The 27,490-nt window shown below is 42.4% G+C and overlaps 1 protein-coding gene and 1 long non-coding RNA gene across 3 annotated transcripts; one reads left to right on the top strand and one right to left on the bottom strand.

Annotated features, from left to right (window-relative positions):
* Nucleotides 1–117: 117 nt before the first annotated feature.
* Nucleotides 118–11,861, bottom strand: Cdkn2aipnl (CDKN2A interacting protein N-terminal like). 2 transcript variants are annotated; one of them, XM_027949570.3, is made up of 3 exons: nt 11,596–11,861; nt 9,682–9,781; nt 4,825–4,937 (listed from the first exon to the last, which is right to left on the bottom strand). In XM_027949570.3, the coding sequence occupies exons 1-3, from the start codon at nt 11,832–11,834 to the stop codon at nt 4,926–4,928; spliced, it is 351 nt and encodes a 116-aa protein (XP_027805371.1). In that variant the 5' UTR covers nt 11,835–11,861; the 3' UTR covers nt 4,825–4,925. The 2 variants fall into 2 exon arrangements, with proteins under 2 accessions (XP_027805372.1, XP_027805371.1); XM_027949571.2 differs by lacking the exon at nt 9,682–9,781 and having other exon boundaries at nt 118–4,937.
* A 10,269-nt stretch (nt 11,862–22,130) lies between these two features.
* LOC114103816 (uncharacterized) lies at nt 22,131–27,240 on the top strand. The gene is made up of 3 exons (XR_003584737.3): nt 22,131–22,224; nt 23,723–24,005; nt 24,574–27,240. It is a non-coding gene; the product is annotated as an uncharacterized lncRNA (long non-coding RNA).
* The last annotated feature ends 250 nt before the right edge of the window (nt 27,241–27,490 follow it).

Here is a 27,490-nt window from a genome sequence, read left to right as displayed (position 1 = left end):
TACAAGGCTGGAAAAGTAGAATGGAGGCTGGGACCAGCTGGGCTGTATTCTGAAGAGGCATACATGTCTAACAACACTGTCAAAGGAAAAAGCTGTGATTCACATGCCAAGTCTAGGTAAAAAATCAACTCAAATTTATTAGGAGCCAATAGTCTAATTTTTATTTTCAGTTCCTTGATTTCCAAGAGCCTCTGTGTTTAAATGATAATCTCGTTTTGTTTGCAGTACTGGGGATTTAACCTGGTGGTGCTTCACTGGGTAGGAGATTGTAGGCACTTGGGTTTTTTTGTGTGTAAATCTAAGTTAGGACATTTTCCTATCCTCACAGTGTGGCCTCAGAGAGAACCCAGGGCAGGAATGAGGGTTGGTAATAGCTACATCCTGAGCCCTTTTTAAAATTTTGTGATGGTCTCACTAAGTTATCCAGAAGGGGCTTGAATTTGCTATCTCCTTCCTAAACCTCCTGAGTTGCTAGGATTACAGGTGTGTGCCACAGCTTCTGGCTCAGGTGATGGTCTTTTTTACTCCACCTCTTCAATGGCTCAGGCCCACCTCCATTACTGACAAGCACATGGGAAAGACTCTGCCCTACTGCTGACACTCAAGAGAAAACCTCCCAAACAAAAGTGTAAGAGTCAGTATGCCACCACCCAGCTCCAGGAGTCCTAACTTTCAGAAAGAGCACAGTGAATCTCAAGAAAAAACAGTGTTGCCTGACTTACTTTTCATTTTATTTATATACATGCAAAATTACGGCAGACTCTTTTTCTTAGCAATGCACTCAGTAATTGTTAAAGCAATTTTGTTGACTAAATGTCTGTTTTAAGTTCTAAAACTCTTACCTCTGAAGATCCACACTTATTCTTTCTCCTACAGAACCAAAAGGTATTGCTAAACTAGTCAAGAATAAGAGCCAGGTGAGGTGACTATAATCCCAGCAATTCAAGTTTTGCAAATTCAAGACTAGTCTAGGTGACTTAGCAAGATCCTGTTGCAATTTTTTTTTTAAGGTGGGGAGGGGAGCTGGGGGTGTACTTCAGTGGTAAGAGTGCCTCTGGGTTCAATCCTCAGTACCTGGGGCGGGCGGGGGAGATAAATGAGAGCCATGATTAGACATCATAGGTCACACAGGCCTCAGACATCCAGAAATTGACAGTCTCCTTCCAGACACATTCTGCTGGGCAAGACCCTTTATTGATTGATTGACTAATTTAGGTACTGGAGATCCTAAGATACTTAATCTCTTATTTTGTTTTGTTTGCAGTACTGGGGATTTAACCCAGTGGTGCTTCATCACCAGTGGCACTTAATCACTGAGCTATTACCAACCCTTTTTATTTTTAATTTCGAGACAGAGTCTTGCTAAATTGCTGAGGTTGGTCTCAAACTTGGGATTCTCCTGCCTTAGCCTCGTAAGATACTGGGATTACAGACATGCACAATTGCACCCAGTTAGCAGAAACCGTTTTGAACTGGAGAAGTGAGTTAACACAAGTCACCTGACAGAGTGATAGAAATCTCAAGACGGGACAGTATGCATTTACTACAGATACCAAAGCATCAGAGCACAGGCAACGGTTCCTCCCAGTGCCCACAGATAGGTAAGCCACTGTTCCAAGTGGATCTTGGAAAAGTTCAGAGAGAATCCTTACCGCTGATAAGGTAGAAGAATGATTGGGTGACTCTAAGGAATATTTCTGAAAGCAATTTTGTAGATATAGCTTGAATAACATGAGAGAGCATCACTGTTAGCTGAACATCTCAACTGTATAAGAAACAGAAAAGATACTCTCTCAGTCATTACTTGAAGGTTTATACTTTACCGTGTCCCTTCATATCATTTTACCTGTTCTCATCCCAACTCTTGGGCAGAACTGTATATGTAAAGGTCAGAATCTTGCAGCTTGCATGTGGTATGAGCTCCTGTTTCAAAGCCAATCATGGGCCATTTTACCTACACAAGGAATACTACAACACAAAAATTTGAATTTCTTTGCTATTTTCTTTTCCAAAAATACATGAAGAATGAAAATTTAAAATATTCACTTTATACATGAGGTTACTACCAATTGTAAAAGTAAGATGAGACCAGGCACAGGGGCATACACCTATAATCCCAGCACCTGGGGGTGCTGACACAGGAGGATTGCAAGTTCAAGGTCAGCCTCAGCAACTCAAGGCCCTAAGAAACTTAGTGAGACCCTGTCTCAAAATAAAAAAGTAAATTTAAAAAAGGGATGGGGATGTGGCTTAGTGGTAAAGCACCTCTGGGTTCAATCCCAGTACCAAAATAAGTAAATAAAAAGTAAGATGAGAGTTCAGGCTCAGTGGCTCACACCTCTAGCAACTGGAAACTGAAGCAGAAGGACCATATGTTGGAGGCCAGCTTCAGCAACTTAGCAAGACCCTATGTCAAAATAAAGGGGGCTGGGGCGGGGCGGGGGGGGTTGTGGCTCAGTGGTAGAGCATTTGCCTCACTCGCATGAGGCCCTGGGTTCAATCCTTAGCACCACATAAAAATAAATAAATAAAAATATTGTGTCCATCTACAACTAAAAAAATATTTTTAAAAAAATTTTAAGGGCTGGGATTGTGGCTCAGCGGTAGAGTGCTCACCTCCCACATGTGAGACCCTGGGTTCGATCCTCAGCACCACTAAAAATAAATAAGTGAAATAAAAATATTGTATCCAACTACAATTAAAAATAAATATTTTTTAAAAATTTTAAATAAAAAGGGCTAGGGATATAGCTCAGGGTTCAATGCCCCTGGGGTTCAGTCCCCAGTACTACAAATAAATAAATAAATAGGTAGATTTATAGATAAATAATACACTTTAGTTAACTAGAGTGTAGAATTCTTTAAAAATAAACTGAAAGATAGGGCTGGCTGGGGGTATAACTAAGTGGTAGGGTACTTGCCTCACATGACCCAGGCCTCTGGGTTCAATTTCCAACACCAAAAACTAAGTAAACAATCAAACTGAACGAGATTAGGGAAAATCAATTTTTTATGCAAGGGAAGGCTATTTCATTGGAACTTACATATAGAAAATAAAATCCAAGGGCTGGAATGTAGCTTAATTGGTAGAGTATTTATTGCTTTACATGGCCAAGGCTCTGGGTTCAATCTCTAGCACAAAAAAAAAAAAAAGAAAGAAAGAAAGAAAAATCCATGAGAAATCTATGGGAATTTCATTTTAAAAGTGAATAATCACACAGATGTTTTCACATTCTGTAATATAATTTTTTAAATCTCACACAAAGTTGTATAAATAATCAGAATGGAAATAATCTAGGCTACATTTGAGGGGGGAAAAAAACCAAGTCAAGGAGCACTGTGCTTGGCTTTCAAACTTACTCTCCTGATCCTTGTCATGCTTCTCTGTAGTAGGTATTTCTGTGATCTCCATTATTCAAGCAAGTTTAAGTAAGGAAAGAAGTAGGCTTGTCCAAAGTTACAGATCAGAGAGCCTGACTTAACTCAGTCCATCTCATGATCATTAGGGAGACTAGAACTGGAAGCTGCACAGAGATGTGGCCCATACAAGGGAAGATGCTTGGCCTTCATCCAAAAGTATAACTTCTCTGCCCACAGACACCAGCTCTACTTTATTTATTTACCAGCTCTACCTGTTTTCACCAATTAAGTTAAGGCAGGTTTCACAACTATTGCAAGTGCCTATCAATGATGAGTGACTCTTTCTGTGTTAGACTTACATTGCTACCCTCAAATGAAGCCCCAATCCCACTATGATTTGAGGTACATATGTAACAGTGGGAACTAAATAAAAGGAACAGGAAGAGGGTTCAAAACACGTACATTAATTAAAGGGAGAATATTAATTCCAAAATTTCAAAGCAGAGCAGATTTATACTGTATTTCTTGAGAGACTGTGCAAGATAGTTCCTCAAGTCTAGAAGACCCAAGTTTTACCCAGCAGCCTGGGAGACCTGGACAATCTACACATCATCTGGCTGGCTGGACAAAGCCAGAGAATCTCCTATGAGTGAATTTTACTTGTTTTTTGGGTTTTTGTTTTTGTTTTTTGTCTGCAGTGCTGGGAATGAAACCTAAGGCCCAAGAATGCTAGATAAGCACTCTACCACTGAGCTACACCCCTGGCCCGCAATGAATTTTAAAATAAGGCCAGATGCTATTTTTTTTTTTTTTTTTTTGTACTAGGTATTGAACTCACAGGTGCTTTACCACTGAGCTAAATCCCTGGCCCTTTTTATTTTGAGACAGGGTCCCACTAAGTTGCTTAGGGCCTTGCTAAGTCGCTGAAGCTGGCCCCGAATTTGTGATGTTCCTGCGTCAGCCTCCCCAGCCACTAGGATTATAGGTGCACACCACCGCAGTGGGCAGCCAGATACTTTATTGTAGACTGCCTCTTCCCATGAGCTAGCTAGCTCATGAGTACCTTAGCCCACAATGTGATTCTCATTTCCTACACAAAGATAGGTATATAATGACAGTGAAGAACAGTATGGTATAAATAAGGAATTTCATGTAGAAATAAGGAAATAAAAGATCTGATTTGCCTTAGTCAGAAAAAAAGGCAAAAAAAAAAAAAAAACCCAGAATCACACTTACAGGTATACTGTTGAAAATCCAAACTATAAAATTCATTACCTGCCACTATTACAACATTTACAAAAAAAGGACATCTTGAACAAAGGCTTATATGATGTTGACGAAATCATCTTGGAGTGCATGATTTATAAATACATAAATATCCATGCATACTTTTACAGTGGTAGCTACTGAAAGAATAATGACTTCTATAAGCCAATCTAGACAGATTCCTTTTTCATTCCAACTGCCTCTACCAGGAGTCTAGAGCTGCTGTGGTCACTGTCACATTCATTCCAGCCTCCTCTCTAAGCCTGTGGCCCATGATGAAAATGTGATACATCTTCTCCTTAGCTTTGATGCTGAGAGGGAAAAAAAGAAAAGGTTATATAGCCATGCAGTCCAGTGAATCGAATTCATCTTCATAAATTAAAATATAGCAGTGATATAATATTTATGTACTATCCAGATGGTAAGTCTACTCAGAAATTATTAATATTTTACTACATACAGAAAATTTAGCAAAACATTGACCACATCATCCATTTCGAAGCCAGAATCTAATTTTCTTGTCTTGTCTCTTGCAATCTATAAATGTTCACAATTTAAAGCGGTAACGGAAATACTTGAAATGCACCTTCATGCTCTCCAGTGAAGGGTTCTAAACGCAGAATCACACAAACACTTTTTGGTCTAAATTAAAAGTAGTCAGATTCAGGTAGTAATTCACAACATCTCACACTGAGTCAGGGTATTTAGGAGATGTGAAGGTTATATATTTCTGGAGTTCACACTATTACAAACTGTAAAAGCATGTCTTCAAATAGTGGTGAACTGAAGCAGATATATTCTTTCTGGGGACTCTCTAGCACCTTTGGTAAATTTAAACTTGGATTTAGACAAATTTTAAGCAGGGTGTGAAGAAATCACTTTGGCTGTCACCTTGTATTTGAGTGGATTTCCTTAACATTTAGTAATGAATCAATCTGAGAGTCTTTTGAGTAATCAGAGATTTCAAGGTATGACCTCTTTCTTAGCTAAGCCAGTCAGTCTTTTTAAGCGATGATAAAATGAAATTCCTCAACAAAAGCAAAATATAAGAAATCTTTCTCCTTTTGGAAGAATGCAGTATCACCTAAAAAAACCATCTTCGGTCTAAAGAAGAAAAGTCCTCTCAGTTCTCTCTCAAATTTCCAACAGGACAGACCCCCAACTACAACAGTACATCAGTTGCCACTGATATGGGTTGCTAAAAGTACAGTGTTTTGTTTTGATACTAGGGATTGAACCCAGAGCTTTACTGCTGAGCTACATCCCCATCCCTTTTTATTTTCTATTTTAAGACAGTTGCCCAGACTAGCCTCAAACTTGTGATCCTCCTGCCTCAGCCTCTGGAGTTGCTCATTATTACAGGCATGCACCACCATGCCCAGCCACAGTACAGTCTTTTCCACAAGGTACTAGCAGTTGATTCAACCATCCTGGGCGGTAGATAAAAATATTGGCTTCTTTTGACTTCTAACAGATTAAAAGTAGTTTCACTGAGCATATTTTTTATCTTGAGATGTAAGATCTCTGTATTAATGAGTCTGACAGGTTGAATTTGTTTTAAATACTCAGCAATACTTGTCAATACTTAGAACATGGCTACTCTCACCAAAGCATTACCTCAGAGCTTACCAAGACTGGGCATAATGCATAAAAAAAGTGCCTCTTGAAATGTAGGCACACTGGTTTTTCTAACTTTTTTTCCACATTTCATCTACGGTCCCTTTTCATCCTGCCGTTTTTCCTCTTGGGAATATACAAATATTCTCAGGAAAAATTGACCAAATAATTAAGTTGACAACTTGTTTGAGCCAGTAATGAAGCTTCCTAGTCAATCACTCCTTTCTCCGTTATTAAGACACTATCTTGGAAATATTAACTCTGACAGTCATGGCAATGCCACTCTTCCCTGAGTCAGCTGCTCCTCTTTGTTAATTAGCACTTTTTAACAGGTGAGCTAGGCAACCACACATGCTTCAAGCAGGTGCCTCTGGATAGTGGTTGGATAATCAAGATTGTTTGCTCAATATATTTGTATTTGAAACCCTCTTTCACAAGAGAAAATCATACACTGCAACTGTTTATCAAATCCCACTGTCAAAGACCAATACTCATTTCTCACATTAAAAAAAAAAAAAAAAGGTTGAACAGACCACAGAGATGTACTTGCCTCAAAATTGCAGAATAGCTAAAAAGTATTTTTAAAATCTTACTGAGGGCTTAAGTCTCTAAGTCATCATCACTGTCTGGCCTTGAGATACCAACAATGCCAGGCGATCATTTCCACTTGCTAGCTAGCTTTAAAACCCAACTGATCTCTAATTTTAGAGCTAAGAATCAATTCTGGGCAGTACAACAACGGACATTTTCAGGTGTGTGGCTTAACATCAGGGTTTTTTCCCCCACTCAGGGCTGGCACTGTTGCCTAATGTTTCACAGCTTCTTCTACAACATGCAGAAACTGCAGATAAGGGACAAAACTGCTGGGTAGGCCCTGTGGCTCTTTCCAGTGGGTTTGCAGAGCGGCCTTCAGTGGAGGGGATAGTCATGGCACACAGGTGGATGGCCTGTTCTCAGGATGGGCTCATCTAGATGGGCTTTTGTTTTGTTAGTGGTGCTGAGACTGGAACTCAGAGCCTCATGAATGCTGGACAAGTGTTCTGCCACTGAGCCACATCCCCAGCCCCCTAGAAGAGTCTTAACTGCAAAACTCAAAGTACCCTCTAAGAATCTCACTTTTCAGGAGCAATGAATTTCATTTTCAGTATGACCAGCAGTTTAAAATTAAACTTGGTTACAAAGAAAACATTAGTTTCATATAAAGGAAGTTAAAACACACCTAATCCATAAAAGTATAGAATTATGGCCCCCATGCAGGCTTTTTCCAGGCAGCACTACTTTTAGAAATGATAAGCTCAAGCCTGAGGATTCTGCTCTGGAGACTCGCTTTATGTAAAGATGATATCAAGAAAGCATCCCAGGGCTGGGGATGTGGCTGAAGCGGTAGCGTGCTCGCCTGGCATGTGTGAGGCACTGGGTTCGTTTCTCAGCACTGCGCATAAATAAATAAAGGTCTATCAACAACTAAAAAAAAATTTTTTTTTAATTTTTTTTTAAAAAAAGCATCCCAGGGCATGGGCTCTACACATTTTTAAAGTGAAAGACCCCTTTACAGTTTAGACATATCCTGCCAGGCATGGTGGCACACACATGTAATCCCAATGGCTCAGGAGGCTGAGGCAGGAGGATCTAGAGTTCAAAGCCAGCCTCAGCAATTGTGTGAGGCCCTAAGCAACTCAGCGAGACCCTATCTCTAAATGAAATACATAAAAGGGCTGGGGAATGCCCCTGGGTTCAATCCCAGGTACCAAAAAAACCCCCACAGTTTAGACAGATCCATCCCAATGTATACACACTTCTATGGATAATGTTGAGGACATGAAAATCTCTTTAGTCTCTTTCTGGGATCTATAGCCCAAATATCATGGAGTGTTCTAATCTCTAATAGCCCAGCAGGACTGGAAAGAGTATAGCTACTGTTCAGAAAACCAAGACAGAGAAGTAAAATGGCTAACTAACATAAGAAAAGCAGATCTGAAGGATAGCCAAAAACGTCTTAGGAACAAAAACAAGGAAAGACTGCCACAAGCAGTTAGAAAATGATGGATCACCCCTGCCTCATGGGGTACAGTCTGACAGCCAGCAACCGTCTAGCTCCTTCCTGGCTGGGCCCCCCTCACCACTCTGGAACACCTAAGGATTTTTTAAAGTATTATATGAAAGGCTCCAAAAAGTCCAAAACTACCAATTCACATGGCTCCCTGCTATATATTAGCAGCTGATTTTAAAAATAAAATAGCATCTCAAACACCAACCTGAATCTTCTGACCCCAGATTTAGATTAAAAAACTGAAAGAATGTTTTATTTTAAGAAAAACAAACCAGAAATCAAGTTTGGGACTAAAATGCCTTTCTAGGCAGCTGAGGATTCAACTATTGAAAAGAGGACCTCTTTATGTGCCCTGTCTCCTAAAACATGCCAATTGGGGTGAAACAAGAGCTTACCTATGTCTGAAGATACAACTAAAAAGAGGCCAGAAGCTCTTTATTGCTTTGGTTAATTTTGGAAGTATTTTCTGAGTGCCTGTTGCAGTTATAAGGACTAAAACCTCAGGCACCATCAACATCACAATCTGCTGGGGCAAATGCCCCAAGGAACTTCAGAAGATAAGGGAGCAATTAGTTTTGCTACATGAGGAGACTGGGAAAAATGTGAAAAATGCATGTTTTGAGGGTTATTCTGGAAAAGTAGCTGGGAAACCCCACTGCATCTCCTCCACAGCCATATCCTCTCCATAGCTGCAGCTCCAGGGTACAGATACAAGACCCTAGGCAAGAGCTCACCTGTCCAATCCCAGAGCCTCAGGTTAAACCAACCCGGCAGACTAGGGAGCAGCTATGGGATCTGGACATTACTCTAGCCGCCACATTCCTTATCAAGTCAGAGAGGCCAAACAAGTCTGGTCCAGCCCTCACCTGAAGGGGCACTGATGCACTAATTTGTTACCAACAAGATTTTTTAACAATTGGGAAATTTTTGCACTAGTCTAGCCAACAGTTTCCTTAAAATCAAGAAAAAAACTTAAAATGGAGTGTACGTAGACAAACCAAAGAGGTTGAGTTTAGGTATTATTCCACCAACAATGCATAACTTATTAAGATGGCTTGTTAGCTAGTTATAAAAATGTTTATACCAATTGCAGGGAAATAAAACTGAAAGGGCATAGATCTATGGAATAATAAACAAGGTATTCAAAAACCAGTATGCCCCAGGGCTGGATTATAGCACAGAGGTAGAGTGCTTGCCTTGCATGTGTGAGGCACTAGGTTTGAGCCTCAGCACCACATGAAAAAATAAATTAATTAAATTAAGGTATTGAGTCCATCTACAACTAAGAAAAAAAATAACATAAAAACCAGTACCCCAATATGTGTCATCAAATCAGGGACCATTAAATCTACACTTTTTCATCAAATGCACTTGGATATCCTGTTTACCTTTTTCATTAATTCACTTCTGGTAGTAAACTGTGGCAGGTCTTCCACTTCAATACCATCAGCCATTTCCATCACCTTGTCTAGAAGGTCTTTATTGTAACTGCACAATAAAAAGTAGTACGGTAAAAACCTTGGAAGAATTACTAGTCACTGTGGGTTAATAAGAAATTGCAAGTTACTAGACTGTAAACTTAACTCTAGAAGTATTAAATTTTTCTTTTTTTAAAGAGACAAGAGTCTTACTGCTGGGCATGGTAACACACACCTGTAATCCCAGAAACTCAGGAGGCTGAGGCAGGAGGATCACAAGTTCAAGGCCAGCCTCAGCAACTTAGTGAGACCCTGTCTCAAAATAAAAATAAAAAAAGGTTAGGGATGTACTCAGTGGTAAAGTATCCCTAGGTTCAAACCCCAGTACGAGAGAGAGAGAGAGAGAGAGAGAGAGAGAGAGAGGGAGAGAGAGACAGACAGACAGAGACAGGCAGGCATAGGGTCTTGCTGCTGTCCAGCTGGCCTAGAACTCCTGGGCTCAAGTGATCCTCCTACCTCAGCCTCCTTAATAGTTGGGGCTATAAGCACAGGCCACTTTGCTGTGTTCTTCAGTGGACTAACTTGATACTGTTGGGGAAACCTATATATATGTTCAGCACAAGGTTAGAAAATAGTTCTTCCTCTTTTGGGGTACAGAATTAGGCTTTGGAAATGCCAATAAGAGCAGATGTTTCAAGATTTTCAAAAACAGAGGCACCATATGTCTGGCAGTACATATTCATGAATATGGTATGAGGGCAAAAAAATATTTTTTATTTTAAACATCTACAATGTTTGTCTAATGAAAACAGCATCATTTGTTCATTTGCTCCATTCTCTGACATACGTCTAATCTTGAACCTATTAACCAAGAATTCCCAGGGGTACAGAAGGCAGAAAGGAGAGAAGTGTGTGTCTGGGATGGGTGAATCTGGTATATCCTATTCTAATAAATCCCAATATCTGGGGTTGGGGGTGTAACTCAGTGCTAGAGCATGCGCTTAGCATGCAAGAGGCCCTGCATTCAACCTCCAGCACCAAAACCAAAACCAAAGCAAATCCAAGTGGGTTGACCTGGAGGGGTCATGTGACCAGAGTCAAGGTACAGAAACCAGCACCAAACCAAGTCATTCTATTCTAACTTCAAGAAACTGTAAGAGGGTAGAAGGAATCCTCAAGATCTCTGCCTTCTTCTTAATAGGGTCAAAAAAGGGTCAATCAGGCATTTCAAAAGCAGGACCTTGCTCTCTTGATGCAGTTGCCAAGAAGCAGTGGACTTTGGGACCTTGACAAAAAGATAAGTTCAAAAAAGTTCACTAAAGGGAAGGCAAAAAAGTAAACCTAGCTCCTGCTCAGGATCAAATAGTCTGGGGTTTGGGGAGACAAAGTCCTGGGACACAGATCCTACCATTGTGGTATAAAATCTACCAATCCTGCCAGAAGCTGCATGCCCTACAAAAATCATTTCCTCTCTCTCAGCCTCTTCATCTGATGGCGGGGGAGTCTTTTTCAGTCTATGCACTTCTGCCTTGTGAGTGAAAGGAGCAAATGGACTTAAAACGCACTCTGAAAAGGTAGTGATCTGAGCTAGTAATTAGTAATACTGATAACAGCAATGTGGCAACTCTCGAGCCCACCATGTACTAAGCTGTTCGTCTTTTAATTCCTGTAGCCATCATAACCACCCATTTACCAGATGAGGAAACTGAGGGTCAGAAAAAATTAAGCATCTTTCCAAGGGGCTGCAAGGTGGAAAGGAGCCGGCGGAACAGCCAGTGCGATGGGAGGTTGGGGACCGGTTCAGTCTGGGACAGAGGTTTTGGGTCAGAGGGCTGAGGGTCGGCGGGCAGGGAGCAGGGTCAGCCGGCCGGCAGGGGTCCGCACCTGCAGCCCAGGAAAAGATGGTTGGCCCAGACCATGGAGAGGGACAGCAGCTGGTCCAGGCGGCCGCCGCCGTCGGGCGGGTCGCGGTAATCAGGCAGGTGGCGCAAGATGAATTCCATGCGGGCCTTCCATTGCTTCTCGCTCTCAGAGTAGGAGCGGAACTGCTCGGCGAAGTCGGCCGCTTGCCGCACCCCGGAAACCAGCTCCTCCACCGCTGCAGCCGCCTCACCACCCACCATGGCTCGCGCTGCAGCCGAGGGCCGGATCCTCCCGCCGCTTTCCCGACGCACACCGCGCCACCGCCCGGCTGCTAGAGGGGCCCCGGCGGCACGCGACTGCTCTGGAGGACCGGCCTGGAGCGCCCTCGCCGGGCCCGGCGGCGTACCCTGGCTCTGCCCGCCGCGCCCGAGGCTTCCCTCACACCTCCGCAGCCTGCAGCGGCTGCGGAGTGGGTGTACTCTGGACTGCAAGGGCGGCTCGGGATCTACCCCACGGAGAACCGATGGGAAAACTGAGGTCGGCCAGTGGAGTCCAGGCACCCCCACCTCCAGTGGGCAGCTGGATGCCAAATAGAGCTGTGCTGTGTCCTTTTTGCCCTGCGAGGTCTCCAGGCACCGCCCTATCCTGAGCGACAGCAGAGGCCTGTGCCACAGAGGGATGCCCTAATTTCTGGGGATCTATACAAATAGCTGCCTGGGGTCTCTCTTTGATCTATTCACAGGGGTCTTAACACCCCACTCAGGTTGAGGCCTGAAGTAAGTAATCCATCCAATGAATACTTGCCAGACGCTTTGCTAGGTGCTGAGGATAAACTAGAGCAAACTCAAAGCCCTGCTCTGGCAGTGCATACCTGTAATCCCAGCGGCTGGGGAGGCTGAGGCAGGAGGATCACAAGTTCAAAGCCAGCCTCAGCATTTGAACGAGGCCCTAAGCAACTTAGTGAAACCCCTTTAAGAAAGTAGATACGCATTCAAGGGATAATACAGGCCATCTCAAGAGTAAAAGATATTTTGGGGGGATTCTCAACTCTTGGGGGGGGCAGTATTTGGGATTGAACCCAGGGACACTCTGCCACTGAACTACATTCCCAGACCTTGTTATTTTATTTTTGAGACAGGCTCTCACTAAATTGTCCAGGCTGGATATGTAGGAATGATATCAGACTGGTGATCTCAAGACGGGTTCTGGTGGTTTGGTCAATCTCTTAGGCTAATATGGTCTTCATTATCTTATCAATAGATAGCACTTGAAAGTCTCCTGAATTACATGTTCCTCAAGCTATGGTATCTCTCTTTGCTTAATCTCTTTAGGGTGATAATTAACAGTGCACAGGTAGATTTACAGATTTCCCAGGAATTTGGGAGTAACAGGCCTGGAAGGGAAGCGGATTTAGGGAATGACAGAACTTCTGAATCCAAATCTTTTCCTTGTCCTTCCTATCTACCTATTTCTTATTTCTTCTACCTCATGAGGGCTAGCACCAGGCTCAGCAACATCTGACTACATTAATAGGAAAGCATGCTACTCATACTCCAGCAAGAAGAGGCGTGAACAGAGTATGAAACCAAAGACAGATGCAGCTTCTTCCCTGCAGTCTAGATTAGGTGCCCAGAGCTACAGTTCCCAAAATGCAGATCACACTTCCTTATAGTCTTATTAATATGGCAGATTCCCAAGCCCACCCCTGCATGCTCAGAATCAAGGCTCCAGACAATTCATACCAAATGTGAAAAGCATTCAATAAACAGGAACAGTGGCAAATACCTAGAGTTCAGGGCCATCCTGGGCATCATATTGAGATCCCATCTCTAAAGAGAGAGAGAGAGAAAGGAAAGAAGGAAGGAAGGAAGGAAGGGAGGGAGGGAGGGAAAAACAGTGTTGTCGAGGATTCTCTGAGTCAAATTCTTGGTCACCTGATTATACGGTGCAGAGGATGGACCAGAAATAGGAATCCAGACTTTGTGAACTGCAGCTACAGCTATACAGTCAACCCAACCTATAGGATGGGAAAATACTGAGGGTCATGCAGCAACTACTTTATTTAGCACAGTCTTTGGCAATCAATGATGCGGCATATGTATATACATACACATATATGCAAGCAAATTTAGACATGTGTTTTAAGAATGAGAAGCACATTAATAGGCCAGGCACAGTGGCACATGCCTATAATCCCAGCAACTCAGGAAGCTAGGGCAGGAGGATCACAAGTTCAAGGCCAGCCTCAGAGATTTAGCAAGGTCTTAAGCAACTTAGTGAGTCCCTGTCTAAAAATTTAAAATAAAATGAAAAGGGCTGGAATGTGACTCAGTGGTTAAGTGCCCTGGTACAAAAAAAAAAAAAAGTGCGCTAACAGGTATTCATTTTTTGTAATGTGAAATTGTTAACATTATACATTGAAATGTGAAGTAGTTTTAAAACTTTAGTATTAAGCTGGGTATGTGGTGGCGCACTCCTGTAATCTCAATGGCTCAGGAGCCTGAGGCAGGAGGATCCCCAATTAAAAGTCAGCCTGAGCAACTTAGCAAGGCCCTGTCTCTAAATAAAATCTTTTTTTAAAAAGTGCTAGGAATGTGGCTCAGTGGTAAAATGCCCCTGGGTTTAATCCCTGGTACCAAAAAACCAAAAAAACTTTAGTATTAACATTTCACAAAAGACCGGTTACTAAGCAGTTTATTGTTTCTAACTTGTTTTTATGATTCAAACTTATTTTTTTCTTTTTTGGTACCAGGTATTGAACCCAGGAGTACTTTACCACTGAGCTACATCCCAGCCCCTTTTTGTTTTTTATTTTGGGACAGGATCTTGCTAAGTTGAAGAGGTTGGCTTTGAACTTGTGATCCTCCTGCGTTAGCCTCCACAGTTGCTGGTATTACAGGTGTGCACCAGTTGGACTGGCTATGACTGAGATTTTCTTAAAGTACTTACTAAGAAAGACAAAGTCAGTTTCACCACCTCTTTTTTTTTTTCTTTTCCAATCATTTAAAAAGAGTTTTAGCTTAAAATTCTGGCAAAAACAGATTACAGGCTACCTTTGACTGTAGGTCAGTCTGCCAACCTTGCTATGGCTTAGGGTAAGTCTTAAAATCAGGTTGTAAAAGTCCCACAACTGTGTTCTTTTATGAAATTGTTAAAACAATAGTTTTGACTATTTTAGTCTGTTTTTTGTTTGTTTGTTTGGTTGATTGGTTATTTTTTAGTGCCAGGGATTGAACTCAGGGGCATTTAACCACTGAGCCACATCCCAGCCTATTTTGTATTTTATTTAGAGACAGGGTCTCACTGAGTTGCTTAGGGCCTTGATTTTTTAAAAATATTTTTTGAGTTGTTGATAGACCTTTATCCTATTTATTTATATGTAGTGCTGAGAATTGGACCCAGTGCCTCACACATGCCAGGCAAGTGTGCCACTGCTGAGCCATAGCCCCAGCCCCTTAGTGCCTTGATTTTGCTGAGGCTGGCTTTGAACTTTTAATCCTCTTGTCTCAGACTCACCAGCCACTGGGATTACAAACATGCACCATCACGTCTAGCTAGTCTGTTGCTTTTTCAATATAAATTTTAGTATCAGTTTGTTAATTTGGGGGAAGACAGGTGGCTGATATGTTAATTGGTATTGTATTGAAATTATAGATCAATTTGAGGAGAATTAACATCAATTAAATCTTCCAATCCATAAACATGGTATGGTATATCTCTCCATTTATTTATGCCTTCTTTTTTTTTAATTTTTAGTTGTAGATAGACACAATATCTTTAGTTATTTATATGGTACTGAGAATCGAACCAAAGCGCTCTACCACTGAGTCACAACCCCAGCCCATATTTATGCTTTCTTATTTTTTTTTTTAAACTTTTTAATATTTATTGTTTTAGTTTTCGGCGGACAAACATCTTTGTTTGTATGTGGTGCTGAGGATCGAACCCGGGCCGCACGCACGCCAGGCGAGCGCGCTACCGCTTGAGCCACATCCCCAGCCCCTATGCTTTCTTATTGTTGTAATGTACTTTTAAATTTAATGATATAGCCAGGCCCAATGGTGGATGCCCATAATCCCAGCGACCTCCAAGGCTGAGGCAGGATGATTATAAATTTGAGGTCAGCCTCAGTAACTTAAATCCAGGAAAACATTAGATTTACACATATATTTACCATTTTATGTGTTCATCATTCCTTATCTAGCTCTTACCTTCCATCTGATTTCATTTTCCTTACACCTGAAAATTTTACATTAGAATTTATTTTAGTACAGGTCTGCTGGTTCTGAACTCTCTCTTTCCTTTTGTCTGTCTAAAAATATCTTTATTTTGCCTTCTGTATTAGTTATATGGCTATATAACAAATGACTATAACATTTAGAGACTTAAAAAGATAATCAGAAATTCAGGAGTGGCTTTTCTGGATGGTTCTGGCTCAATATCTGATGAGTTTCAGTCTACTTGTTGTCTGGTACTGCGGTTACGTGAATTTTTGCCTGGGGCTGGAAGATCACCTCCAAGATGGCACACTCATGTAGTTATTTATAGCAGGTCTTAGTTTTCCACTGCATGAATCTCTACACAGGGTTGATGAGGGTCCTCACATGGCAGGGTCTTCAGAGAAAGAGGAAGACAAAGCCAATTTTTTTTTTTTTTGTACCAGGGATTGAACTCAAGGGCACTTAGCCACTGAGCCACATCCCCAGCCCTTTATTGTATTTTAGAGACTCACTGAGTTGCTTAGAGCTTCACTAAATTTCTGAGGCTGGCTTTGAACTCATGATCCTCCCTGCCTCAGCCTCCTGAGCTACTGGGATTACAGTTATGTGCTACCATGCCCAGCCCCAAAATATTTTATTGCTTTGGACTCACAGGTCACATACCATCACTTTTTTATTTATTTATTTATTTATTTATTTATTTAGGGTGCTGGGGATTGAACCTAGAATTACTTTACCATTGAAGCACATCCCCAGTTCTTTTTACTTTTTGAAACTAGTTCTCACTAAGTTGCTTAGGGCCTCACTAAATTGCAGAGGCTGGCCTTAAACTTGTAATCCTTCTGCTTCAGACTCCCAGATCACTGGACATACCATTACTTTGATTATTCTATTCATTAGAAGTGAGGCACTAACCAGGTATACACCTGTAATCCCTGCAACTAGGGAGGCTGAGGAAGGAAGATCACAAGGTCAGCCTCAGCAATTTAGTGAGGTTCTCTCTCTCAAAAAAAAAAAAAAAGTAAAAAAAGGGCTAGGGGGGGGGATGTAGCTCAGTGGTTCAAAAAAGTGCTTGATTATATCAAATACAATTTCATTATTTACAAAGATAATCATGTTATTTTCTATTTAGAACTATTAATATTATGACAGGTTTAATATTATGACATTAATATTATGAACTATTAATATTATGGTAGGTTTTAGAGTATACAGTCAAATTTCCATTCCTAAATGAAACTATTCCATTTAGGCACAATGTAGTATTCTTTCTGTGTAGTCTTAGATTTTGTTTGCTAAAATTTTATTTAAATTTTTGCATTGATGTTTATGAATTAGATTGGCCTTTTTTTTTTTTCCTTTTTCCCAGTACTAGGAATTGAGCCCAGAGCAGCTCTACCACTGAGTTGCATCCCCAGGTCTTTTTTTTTTTTTTTTTTTTTTTGAGTCAAAGTCTCATTAAATTACCCAGACCAGCCTTGAATTTGTAATCCTCCTACCTCAGTCTCCCAAGGAGCTGGGATTACAGGTGTGCACTTCCATGGTTGGCTCTGTTTTTTCTTTATTTTTTTTTAATATTGTTTTTAGTTGTTGATGGACCTTTATTTACTTATATGTGGTGCTGAGAATCAAACCCAGTGCCTCGCATATGCTAGGCAAGCACTCTACCACTGAGCTACAACCCCAGCCCTTCTTTATTTTTTTTAATGCTGATTATATTCTGGTATTGATGACTTTGGGGTATGCTACCTAAAATATGGTACTTTGGCATTCTGATCTGTCACCCTAACCTCTGTTATTTGTTGTAGTTTTGTTTCTACAGTTAAATTCATGCAGTGCTCAAGGAAAATCCTTTTACCCTGATTTCCTCAGGGTTGTTCAGAGGTTGGTCCATGGTTCTAATAGGTTCCTCAGAAAGGGCTTATGAGAATATTTCTATATTTCTTACAGTTTTTTTTAATGTTTGTCTATGGGCCTTATACTTGAGGATCAGTTGGCTGGATAGAATCTTTGGCCCATGATTTTCTTCTATTAAGTGTATTCTGGGTGTTGCTCACTGTCTATGGTGGTGACTGTTTTCCTGAAGAAGTGGTGGAGTGTCAAGTATAGCTCTCTGGGTTGACAGATGGAAAAATTCACACATGGTCCTTCTTAGGAGCCACCTCTTCTCCAGATTTCAGAGCTCTGTCCATCTCTGTTTTCCAGGTTTCATCATAGCCCTTATTTTGAAGAGAATGTGTCGACTTTTACAAGTTTTACTTTTCCCAGTGCTTTCCAAGACTCATCATTGAAATCTATTGATTTCTCTCCAAGAAATCATTCTTCTGTTTTTATTTATTTATTTATTTATTTATTTGTTTTGGTTTTGGATTTGGTTTTGGTTTCTATGCTGGGGTCAAACCTAGGGCCTCATACATGCTAGGCAAGTGTTCTACCACTGAGCTATACACCCTTAGTCCCTAGAAATCTTGATTTGTTCAATGTAAGCCTTGTTCTCCTAGCTCTCTTTGGAAGTGGTATCCTGCCCTTTTGAAAAGGAATAATTCCTGGAGATTTCTGAGCTCTCTGAAGCTGTATGGGCTCTCCTGACTCAAGGGTCCTCACTGGGTTTCTTGTTCTATGGCAGATTTTTTTTTTTTTTTTTTTTTGTGGGGTGGGGGTGTGATGGATCCCAGGGTCTTACACAAACCTGGCCAGTCCTGTACCACTGAGCTACACATCCTTAGCCTGGCAGCAATTAATAACACTTTGGACATTGCAGTTTTCTTCTGGTTTTACTGAATGCATTAGTTTGCAAGTTTATTGTCATTGCATGTAGGAATGTTCATAACTACATTTCTGCCGTGTTCCTTCTAAAATGGAACATTTTCCTGTTTTAAAAATTGTAATAAAAATATTTAATCACTGCCACTGTGATTTATCCTTTTAACTAGACATCTATGGACATCTAGGGTCCCCCCACCTTCTGATAAATTCCTAGAAGTGGAATTCCTGATTCAAAAGAACATGTATACTCTGAAAGCTTTTACTATGCTTTGCCAAATTACCCTCCAGAAAGTTTATACCTAAGTTTCCATACCTACCAGCTGCAGGCTTAACCTTTAAATCTGGTGAATAGTTATTGCAATCACTACACACACATTCTTGAATTTCCAGACTCTCTTAAGCAGCCTGTCTTCTCTTTGTGCAGCCCCCTGCTGTGTAGCTGATGCTCTATAGAAACCTCTGGCCCAGAGGCCCTGGCACTGAAACACAGGGTTGGAAATACAGCTAGTCCTTATTTACCCTCTGGCCACTTTCAGCTCTTCTGATTTTCATCCATGCCAAGCAGGGCCAATCCAACTGGAGCAATCCCCCCTGGAAATGTCTCAGCCAGGCCTCCTACTCGGTGGTGGGAACAAAAACCATAGGCTCCAAGGTTTCCTTTTTCTTTCCACCAGAAAGCTCAGCAAGTAACTTAAATTCATGTGTCAAAGAGGATGAGGAGCTATTTTTCCTCCATATGTGAAAAAAAATAATTCTAAAATAACCAAATGAACTGGAGAAGTGGTTTTACTTTTGCCCATCCTATCTCAAAAACTGGATATGAAGGTACATTAAAAATATTGAGTGAGTTGAGTTCTCGAAACTGGTTTTCTGATCTCTCTGGAAGAAGGTAAGCTTCCCAGTCTTGGATCTAGAACTATTACAGAAGTATCTACATTCTGAATATAGTTGTCCCTCAGTATCCACAGTTCTGGGACCCTCAAGAACCTTACATAAAACAGTGTAGTATTTGCATATAACCTATGTACATTCTCCCGAATATTTTTATTTATTTATTTAGTACTAGGAATTGAACCCAGAGGTGTTTTACCACTATGCTACAACCCTAGCCCCTTTTAATTTTTTACTTTGAGACAGCTGTCACTAAATTGCCGAGGTTGTCCTCAAACTTGCCATCTTACTGTCTCTAAATCATCTTTAAATCCTCTCTAGATTACTTATAACACCTAATACAATGTAAATGCTATGTAAATAGTGTTATAATGTATTGTTTTAGGAATAATGGTAAGAAAAAAGATGTTGTTCTTTCTTCAGAATATTTTGAACTTGTAGTTGGTTACCAGCAGGTAAGAACTTACAGGTATGGAGGGCCCACATAGTATTCCCCGGTTGGGTTTCTCTACAACCTCACTCTCCAACACATAGCTTTCACAAGGACAAATAATATGCAAAACTTTTTTTAGTCTACTTATGATAATTGCCTCAAATTAACATCACAAGGCAAGGGAAATTATATTCCCCAAAGGCATCCTACCACCAGAAGTTATGCCGCTCCTCACAGCACAGGTAGTGAGGATTACTTCTGCTATGTATTGGTTAAGGCATTATTTATATTCATATAAGATGGAATTTTTGGTACCAATGGATGAATGTTGAAGCCTCTTGTAAATGTAACTGTTTTTCTATTGAATTAGACAAGTCTTTTCACTTACCTTGAGTGGTGTTCTTATAACAGCGGTTTGGTGTCTGTTTTTACTTTCTGTACTTACTCCTTTGCTGTTCTGCATGCCCTAGGCCATTCCATGAGATCCTGAGTCTGAGTGCCTAATTTGAAGCACAGCACAGATGAACAGAAGTGTTCACAGGAAGGAGGTGGGGAAACTACAGACCCGATTACAGGCAGAGCAAAGGATCTGGTTACAGAAGCTCCGTAATATCTTTAGAGCTTTGGAAGACTGTTTTGTAGATGGCTAATTCTTCATCACCTCCCCCCTTTTCTTTTTAGTACCAGAAATTAAATCCAGGTGCACTTTACCAATGAGCTACATCCCCAGCCCTTTTAATAATAATAATAATAATAATAATAATAATAATAATAATAATTAATATATTTCTTGTTATTATTATTTTGAGACAAATTCTCGCTGTTATTGAGGCTGGCCTGAAATCTGCACTCCTCCTGCCTCAGCCTCCTAAGTCCCTGGGATAACAGAGGTGTACCACCACATTCAGCTCTTTTAGGGACTTTTCTTTGGTCTCTGGTATTCTGAAATTTCATGATAATTAACTCAGGTGTAGATCTTACTGTCTCTCCCTAAGAATTTTTATGAGTTCTTTCCCTCCCACCTACCCCCACCCCCACACATGCATACACCTGTCTCTCCTGTCTGAGGTGTTCCTTAATTGTCTGGAGATCCTGGCCCTCTGATCATATTAAAGGATTATGTCCTAAAGAGATGACTGGATGGTCAGCATGCTTAGACAAGGCTTATCTAATGCTGGACTTCCCTGCACAGGGTGTATCTCCCATTCAGGGTCCCAATAGGTCTTTGCCTTGAGCCTCTCAATATCTACAGAAAAGTGTTCCTTAGACTCCAGCCTCGGCGGTGAGGATTGTACCTGGCTGCTGGCTTTCTACAAGCAGGGTGAGGAAAAAAGGGACTTTTTAGTATCTAGTTTCCATTTATTCCCATTTATTTTCAATTATGTTCCTCATACCCAACCAGAACAGTGTCTGATGTGCAGATCCAAAGTCCCTAGGGAGAGAACTCCAGGTGTCCTGCAGGAGCAGGCAGGTGTAATCAGCCCACAGCCCACCTCACCTGGCCTCCCCAGGATCCTGCCATTTACAGCCTGGTCCTCCCTTCCCCAGCAGCTTGGCCTGCTCCTTCCCAGGAACCTTGCTGCAGGCACAGGCCTCCGCTTCCTCCACACTGCCGTGTGACTCACCATTTCTTTCCTCCCTTCCCACCTTCCAAAAATGTGTTGACATCCTTCATCTGTTCCTATCTCTTCCCCTGGTCTCTGAGACCTTGTTGTCTATACCCATTTTTACTCCTTTCTAGTTGTTTTTAGTAGGGCTTTGAGAAGGAGTAGACAGATTCAAGACAGAATCTTCTGCCATGTTTAACCTGAAGTTTGTGAACCAGAAGTTCACTCAGAAGCACTTTCAGATGACAATTTCCAGGCTGTGCTGTGAAATAACTCTCGCTTTTTGTCAAAATAGTCACTTTTTATTTTACTTTGGATAGATGTTTATGGGAAATAGAACAAAGTCCAAATGATTTGTTTTTAGTTTTTTGTGGTGCTGGGGATTGAACCCAGGGCCTTGTGCATGCAAGGCAAGCATTCTACCAACTGAGATATGTCCCCAGCCCTGTTATCACCTTTGAATTCACCATGGACCCACCTCTTCTGCTCTCGGGTGCTGGCTACTTCCAACTGTGGTGTTTTGTCTGCCCAAGGAGCTCCTTTCATCTGAAGACCACTCAAAACCCCTCCATGTAGAACATGGCTCTTGAATTATGAGGGATGTTCCAACAGCCATTCCTCATTGCTCTTCCAGGAAGGCTCAACGTCTCGGGGAGGATAACTGCCATTTCAGTGTGTTCCACTGAGCCCCACTGCCATCTGAAGTCCAGTCAAGCCAAGGAGGGAAAGCCAGGTCAGGAACCTGTTATAGGGAAAAGTAACTCTGCTGTGGGGAGGGGGACAGGAGCCAGCTGGCAGAATTGATAAACCTCATGAACAGGGTCTTGAATGCCACTCTAAGGCCTTCAGATTTTCCTGCAGGGAGTAGGGAGTTACCTAAGGATTTTGAGCAGGAGAGTGGCAGGAGATAAACTGTGCTTTAAAAACATTAAGCTAGCCAGGCATGATGGTTCATAGCTGTAATCTCAGCAAATAGGGTTTGAGGCAGGAGAAGTACAAGTTCAAGGCGAGCCTCAGCAACTTAGTGAGAACCTGTCTTGACATAAAAAAATTAAAAGGGCTGGGGATGTAGTTCAATGATAAAGCTCCCTTGGGTTTAATCCCCAGTACAAAAAAAAAAAAAAAAAGTTATATACATATATCAGTCATGCATCAGAGAGCTCAGAGAGAGAAGCTGGATCTAGGCTGCCCTAGGATGCCCAGGTGAGTTAGACAAGGGGGTTCTTGGTGGTTTTTGGTTTTGGTCGTACTGGGGACTGAACCCAGGGCCTTCCACGGGTTAGGCAAGTGCTCTATTTCTGAGCTCCCTCTGTTCTTTGTTGACTTAGGGTTTCTTAATCATGGCTAGACAGATCACTGGGCAAGTTTTTAGAAATTGAGACCCTGGCCTCTACCCTTTGAGATCTTGTTTCAGGTGATTTGAGAAGGGACAAGAAATCTTCTCCAAAACATCCCATCTTAAACATGGGACTGTGACTCTGGAGAGGCAAATGAGGAAGCAGATTGGATAAAGCTGCCTTGAGGGGAGTCCCGCCTGACTCTGCCTTTTGTAGGGCCTAAGGAGAAAATTATGAGGAACACCATCAAGGGGGGCCAGAAGAGCTTCCTGGAGACTGGTACTCTCCCTGCAGGAAAAGGTAGAAGAAAATCAAATTAGGAAGAAGATGGTGACATGGGACATTCAGGGTGCCAAAAGAGCCAGAGACTTGGAAGATGAAGAATCTGTGAGCATCTGGCTTCTACTTACATTCCTGGAGTGTGTGGAGCTGGGAAACTAAGACTATAGTTCAGATCCCTGGTCCTGTACATGTGGGGACACACACATGGACGCACACACAGTCCTTTTCTAAGAGAGGTAGAAAGGGTGAGGGTTCTGAGACTGGACTCTGCAGTTGCCCTGCAGTGAAATCCTGTCTGTGTGACTCTGGACAAGACACCTGCATCTGTGAGTAGATGCAGGTAGAAAGCGAAGGCTGTTGTGTTGATTTGATGAGATGCAGCATGTGGAAGCTGGGCACAGTGCCTGACACATAGGGAGTGCCCAGTATGAGAGCGCTAGGAGGCATTTTGAAAAGTGCCATCTCACTGCTGAAGCCATTGAGCCCTAAGTATTTCATTCAGTGTCAGGAGATGAGTCCACAGGAAGGCATGAACCCTTTCATTTGTTGCTACCCATTCCGTGTGGCTTTCTCTGGTATGTGTTGGGTGACTCCTTTGCCTTTGATTTCTAGGACTTGTAGAGAAATGACAGTCCCTTGCTGCTGCATTTAATTGGAGAGGAGCACAGAGACCCGAGATTATAATTATGACGTCTTAAATGTCAAGCTCTTCAAAAGTCTGCCATTGCCCTCGCTGTCACCCTGTAAAGCTCTGGGAACCAAAACCCTGCAGCCCCCCCAAAGCGTGCCCTGGGTCTCTCAGCCAGGTTTCACCTGGGAAATCTGAGTGACAGTGATGTGCAGGCAGCTGGAAGACACACAGTAAACCGAGGAGCCTGTGATGAGCTCAGAAGAGGTGAGTTGATGATCTGCTATTTATAGCCCCACTAAGAGGCTGTGGCCGCCAGCTCCATGTGAGGCTAGTGGAAATGATGCCTTCGCAGAGCTGAGAGCACAAAATGAAATTGGTGATTCATGGGCAGCCGCCACTTGAAATACAAACGCTCCTGCGTCCCCAGCCCCACCAGCCTTTCAGGCCCATGTGGAGGTGTGTCGAGCAAAGTTGTTAGCCTGCTTCATCCCTCGCTTGTAGCCTGCATGAATTTTGGCAGAACATGAGGACAGGCAGGTTCTGTCCTCAAGGGGCCGACAAGGGGCCAGCAAAGGGCAGTAGCACTCCTGCAAGAGATCTGACAACCTCAATGCATCCATTCCAGAGGCTGGGGATAAAGTCAAACCTAAGAGACAAGCTCTGGGGACAGTGGGGGATGAGGGGCAGAGAAAGGACAGTTCCCACTCCTGCCTTCTGTCTCCAAGGGTGATGTTAGCCACACAGCAGTTTCCCAATGACGCTTATTCCTGCTGAACATGCAAAAATGTACAATGAGGAAATCCTTGCAGCTTTTTTTTTTCTAATTCCACAGCCCAGCACCTGTCACCCAAAATAGCTGTTGTTTATTTTCCTTGGTAAGTAACATCTTGGCTCTCAGGCCAAAGCCTTCTTGGAGGCCCTAACATCTCACCCTAGGTGGAAATGTGCTGGAGGTCTCTTCGTTTCCTGCAGCTGAGACTACATGTAAAGGGACAAACCAGGACAACAAGACACAACCAACTAAGCCAGGAGCCAGATCATCTGGATTCAAATTCTGTCTTTACATTGCCAGCCACATGGCTTCAGGCAAATTGCTGTCTGGGACTCAGTTTCCTCAGTTGTTAAATGGGCATAATAACAGAATCCACTCACTGGATTGTGGTGAAACTTAAATGACGTATTTGAGGCACAAGTGTTGGCCCATTGGAAGGGCTCAATCATGGAAGCTGCTGCCCCTGCGGAGGTGGTTCTACTACTAGATTTTGGCCCCAATACTGACACTCTTTGGTTCATAGTCTGTAGCACAGAGGCTTCTCATGAAAGACCCTCTACCAATTACCAGCACATAATGTCTCAGGCTGCCCAGCATGATAACCTTCATTCCTGGGCAGCCTGGCCCTTTGTTTGACCTGCCTGCCTCTGCCTTTGCCTAGGAAACAAGTATCTGTCCCTCAAGGCTGGGCCTTGCCTGGGGTTGACCACCCTGACTCTTCTGTTCTCCTAAGTCCTGGGGGTAGCCTCCACTTCCAATGGAGGACTTCACCCAAGGGTCCCGAGTGCTAACCAGAGGTCTGTAGGCAGTAAGCTGCCCACCACAGGAGGGCCTGATTTTGACTGGCAGAGGGGCCCAATTTACCTACTAACTGGGCAGACAGCACGAACTGCTGATTCATGGGCACGCATGAGGCCTGAGTTGTTTGTATATTCTCTCATCTCCAGCTGTCGGCCAAAACATAATTGTAGTTGTCACTTTGGCAGAGAGATGTTGTGATGTGTCCTAATACAACTAACTGCCTCTGCTCCACAGCAGTGAGCTTTTGGGAGGTGGGGGAGGATCTGCAGCTGCTCACAGGAAGAGAACCATTCTGGAAAGTGGTCTGCGTGATGTTCATTCAGGTGCAGTCCCAGGGGCTGTGTGATCACCAGGGTAAGGTCCTGCGTTAGAACGAACATGGGTTTGGCCCACATCTGCATCTGTGGAAATGCATTTTGGATGGCATCAGTTAATAAGAAAGAGGCAGCCATTGAAATGAGGTATTTTTGGCAACTATAAAGATTTGGAAAACAGCCTGCAGACCATGTATGAGTTGGACTCCTGGTGTGTGGGGTGAAGGGGTAGGTACACAGCAGTGTATAGATGGTACCACAGACATAGCAAGGATCAGGTTGAGAAGCAAGGAAACTGAAGGCCAGACCATGCAGTGTGGATTGCATCCTGGACACAGTGGGGAGCCCCTGAAGGCCTTCAGGGAGAGAGTGAAATAGAAAGGTCTGGGCTCAAACATCCCTGAGGAATGGCACTAGGGTAAGGCTCTGCCTTCCCATGACAGTTGATAAGAGGTGACTTGCAGCTTGATAAGATGTTCTTGTCCCCCTAGGGTACCAGTCTCATGATTTGGGAGGTGACTGAGGCTCTGTGCTTGGTGAGCCAAGATCAGTCCTTGTCAGGCCAGCTGAGATTGATGGTGAGCCAGGGGAACCCCCAGGCCAATGTCTTCCCTCTTTTCTGACCTCCTTGGTCAGGAGTTCATGAATGAAACACCTGTGTGCAGATGTGCCAAATGCAGAGGCTTACACACACTCAGGCCAGAGGTGGAGGAGGCTGTTGGGGCTGAGACATAGATAGACCCCCAGCCATCTCTCTCTATCTGCTCCCCACTAAGAAAACAGCAGAGACAAACATTCAAGTTTGCTTGATGGAGGAATTCCTAGAAGGAAGTTTCTACCCTTGCATTGTGAAGTAAATGCTGTTTTATAGGTATTTAGTGGAAATCAAAGAATATGAAGTGTTGGGAGCCATTACCAATAATGATCCACCCATGAACACGGAAGTCAGAGCATATCTGGACTATCATGTAAGTCAGGAGGAAGATACAATTCAGTTGACAAAAATTTTGTGTAGTTCCTCGGAAGTACACTGTTGTGCAAGAAATGGTTTGGCAGTGATTCTCCTGTTTCAGTTGCAAGCCATTGAGGACAGATGCCTCTCAAGTTGCCAGGGGAGGAGGGGCAGGTGAAACGGATGTTCCTGCTCTGGCAGGATCTTCCATGGAGTGTTCCCGGAGTTGGGCTGCCAGGGGGCAGGTGCAGGAAGTCCTGTCACCTGAACACTTCCAGATGCAAGATGAGTGTAGTTGGTGCCTGGAATCCTTTGCCTGTGGTAAAGTGTGAACCTCTTCCCTGAGGGCAGCAGCATGTCACAAGGATGTCATAACCACCCTGGCTGCTCACAGCTGCTTTGTAGCAATATGCCAAGATGTAGTTTTGACTGTTTGTTTTACTGTTTCCTTTGAAATTTACAAAATTTTGTCATAATATGTATTGGGTTTTTTTTTAATTATAAAATAAAACATATAGTCATAAAAGTCCAAACAATTGAACAGACAATTTAACAAATAATTAAAGCTGGGCACTGTGGCTCATGCCTGCAATCCCAGCAACTTGGGAGGATCACAAGTTCAAGGCCAGTCTCAGCAACTGAGACCCTGTCTCAACATAAAAAATCAAGGGATGTAGTTTAGTGGTACTGGATTCAATCCCCAGTACCAAAAAAAAAAAAAAAAAAAGAAAAGAAAAGTGGGGGGAGGGAGAAAAGAAGAACAAACAATCATAAAGTAAATGCTATTTTTATAAAAAAGTATTTAAAAAACAATCCATAAATGATACACAAACCTTTGCCTGGATAATGTCCACTGAAATTGAACAATTTTAAATACAGTTAAAAGATTAAAATGGCACAAAATGATCTA

This window comes from Marmota flaviventris, chromosome 5 (assembly GCF_047511675.1).
Source record: "Marmota flaviventris isolate mMarFla1 chromosome 5, mMarFla1.hap1, whole genome shotgun sequence".
NCBI lineage: Eukaryota > Metazoa > Chordata > Mammalia > Rodentia > Sciuridae > Marmota > Marmota flaviventris.
Note: the sequence above shows the minus strand (reverse complement) of the source record. Positions and strands in the feature narration are given on the sequence as shown.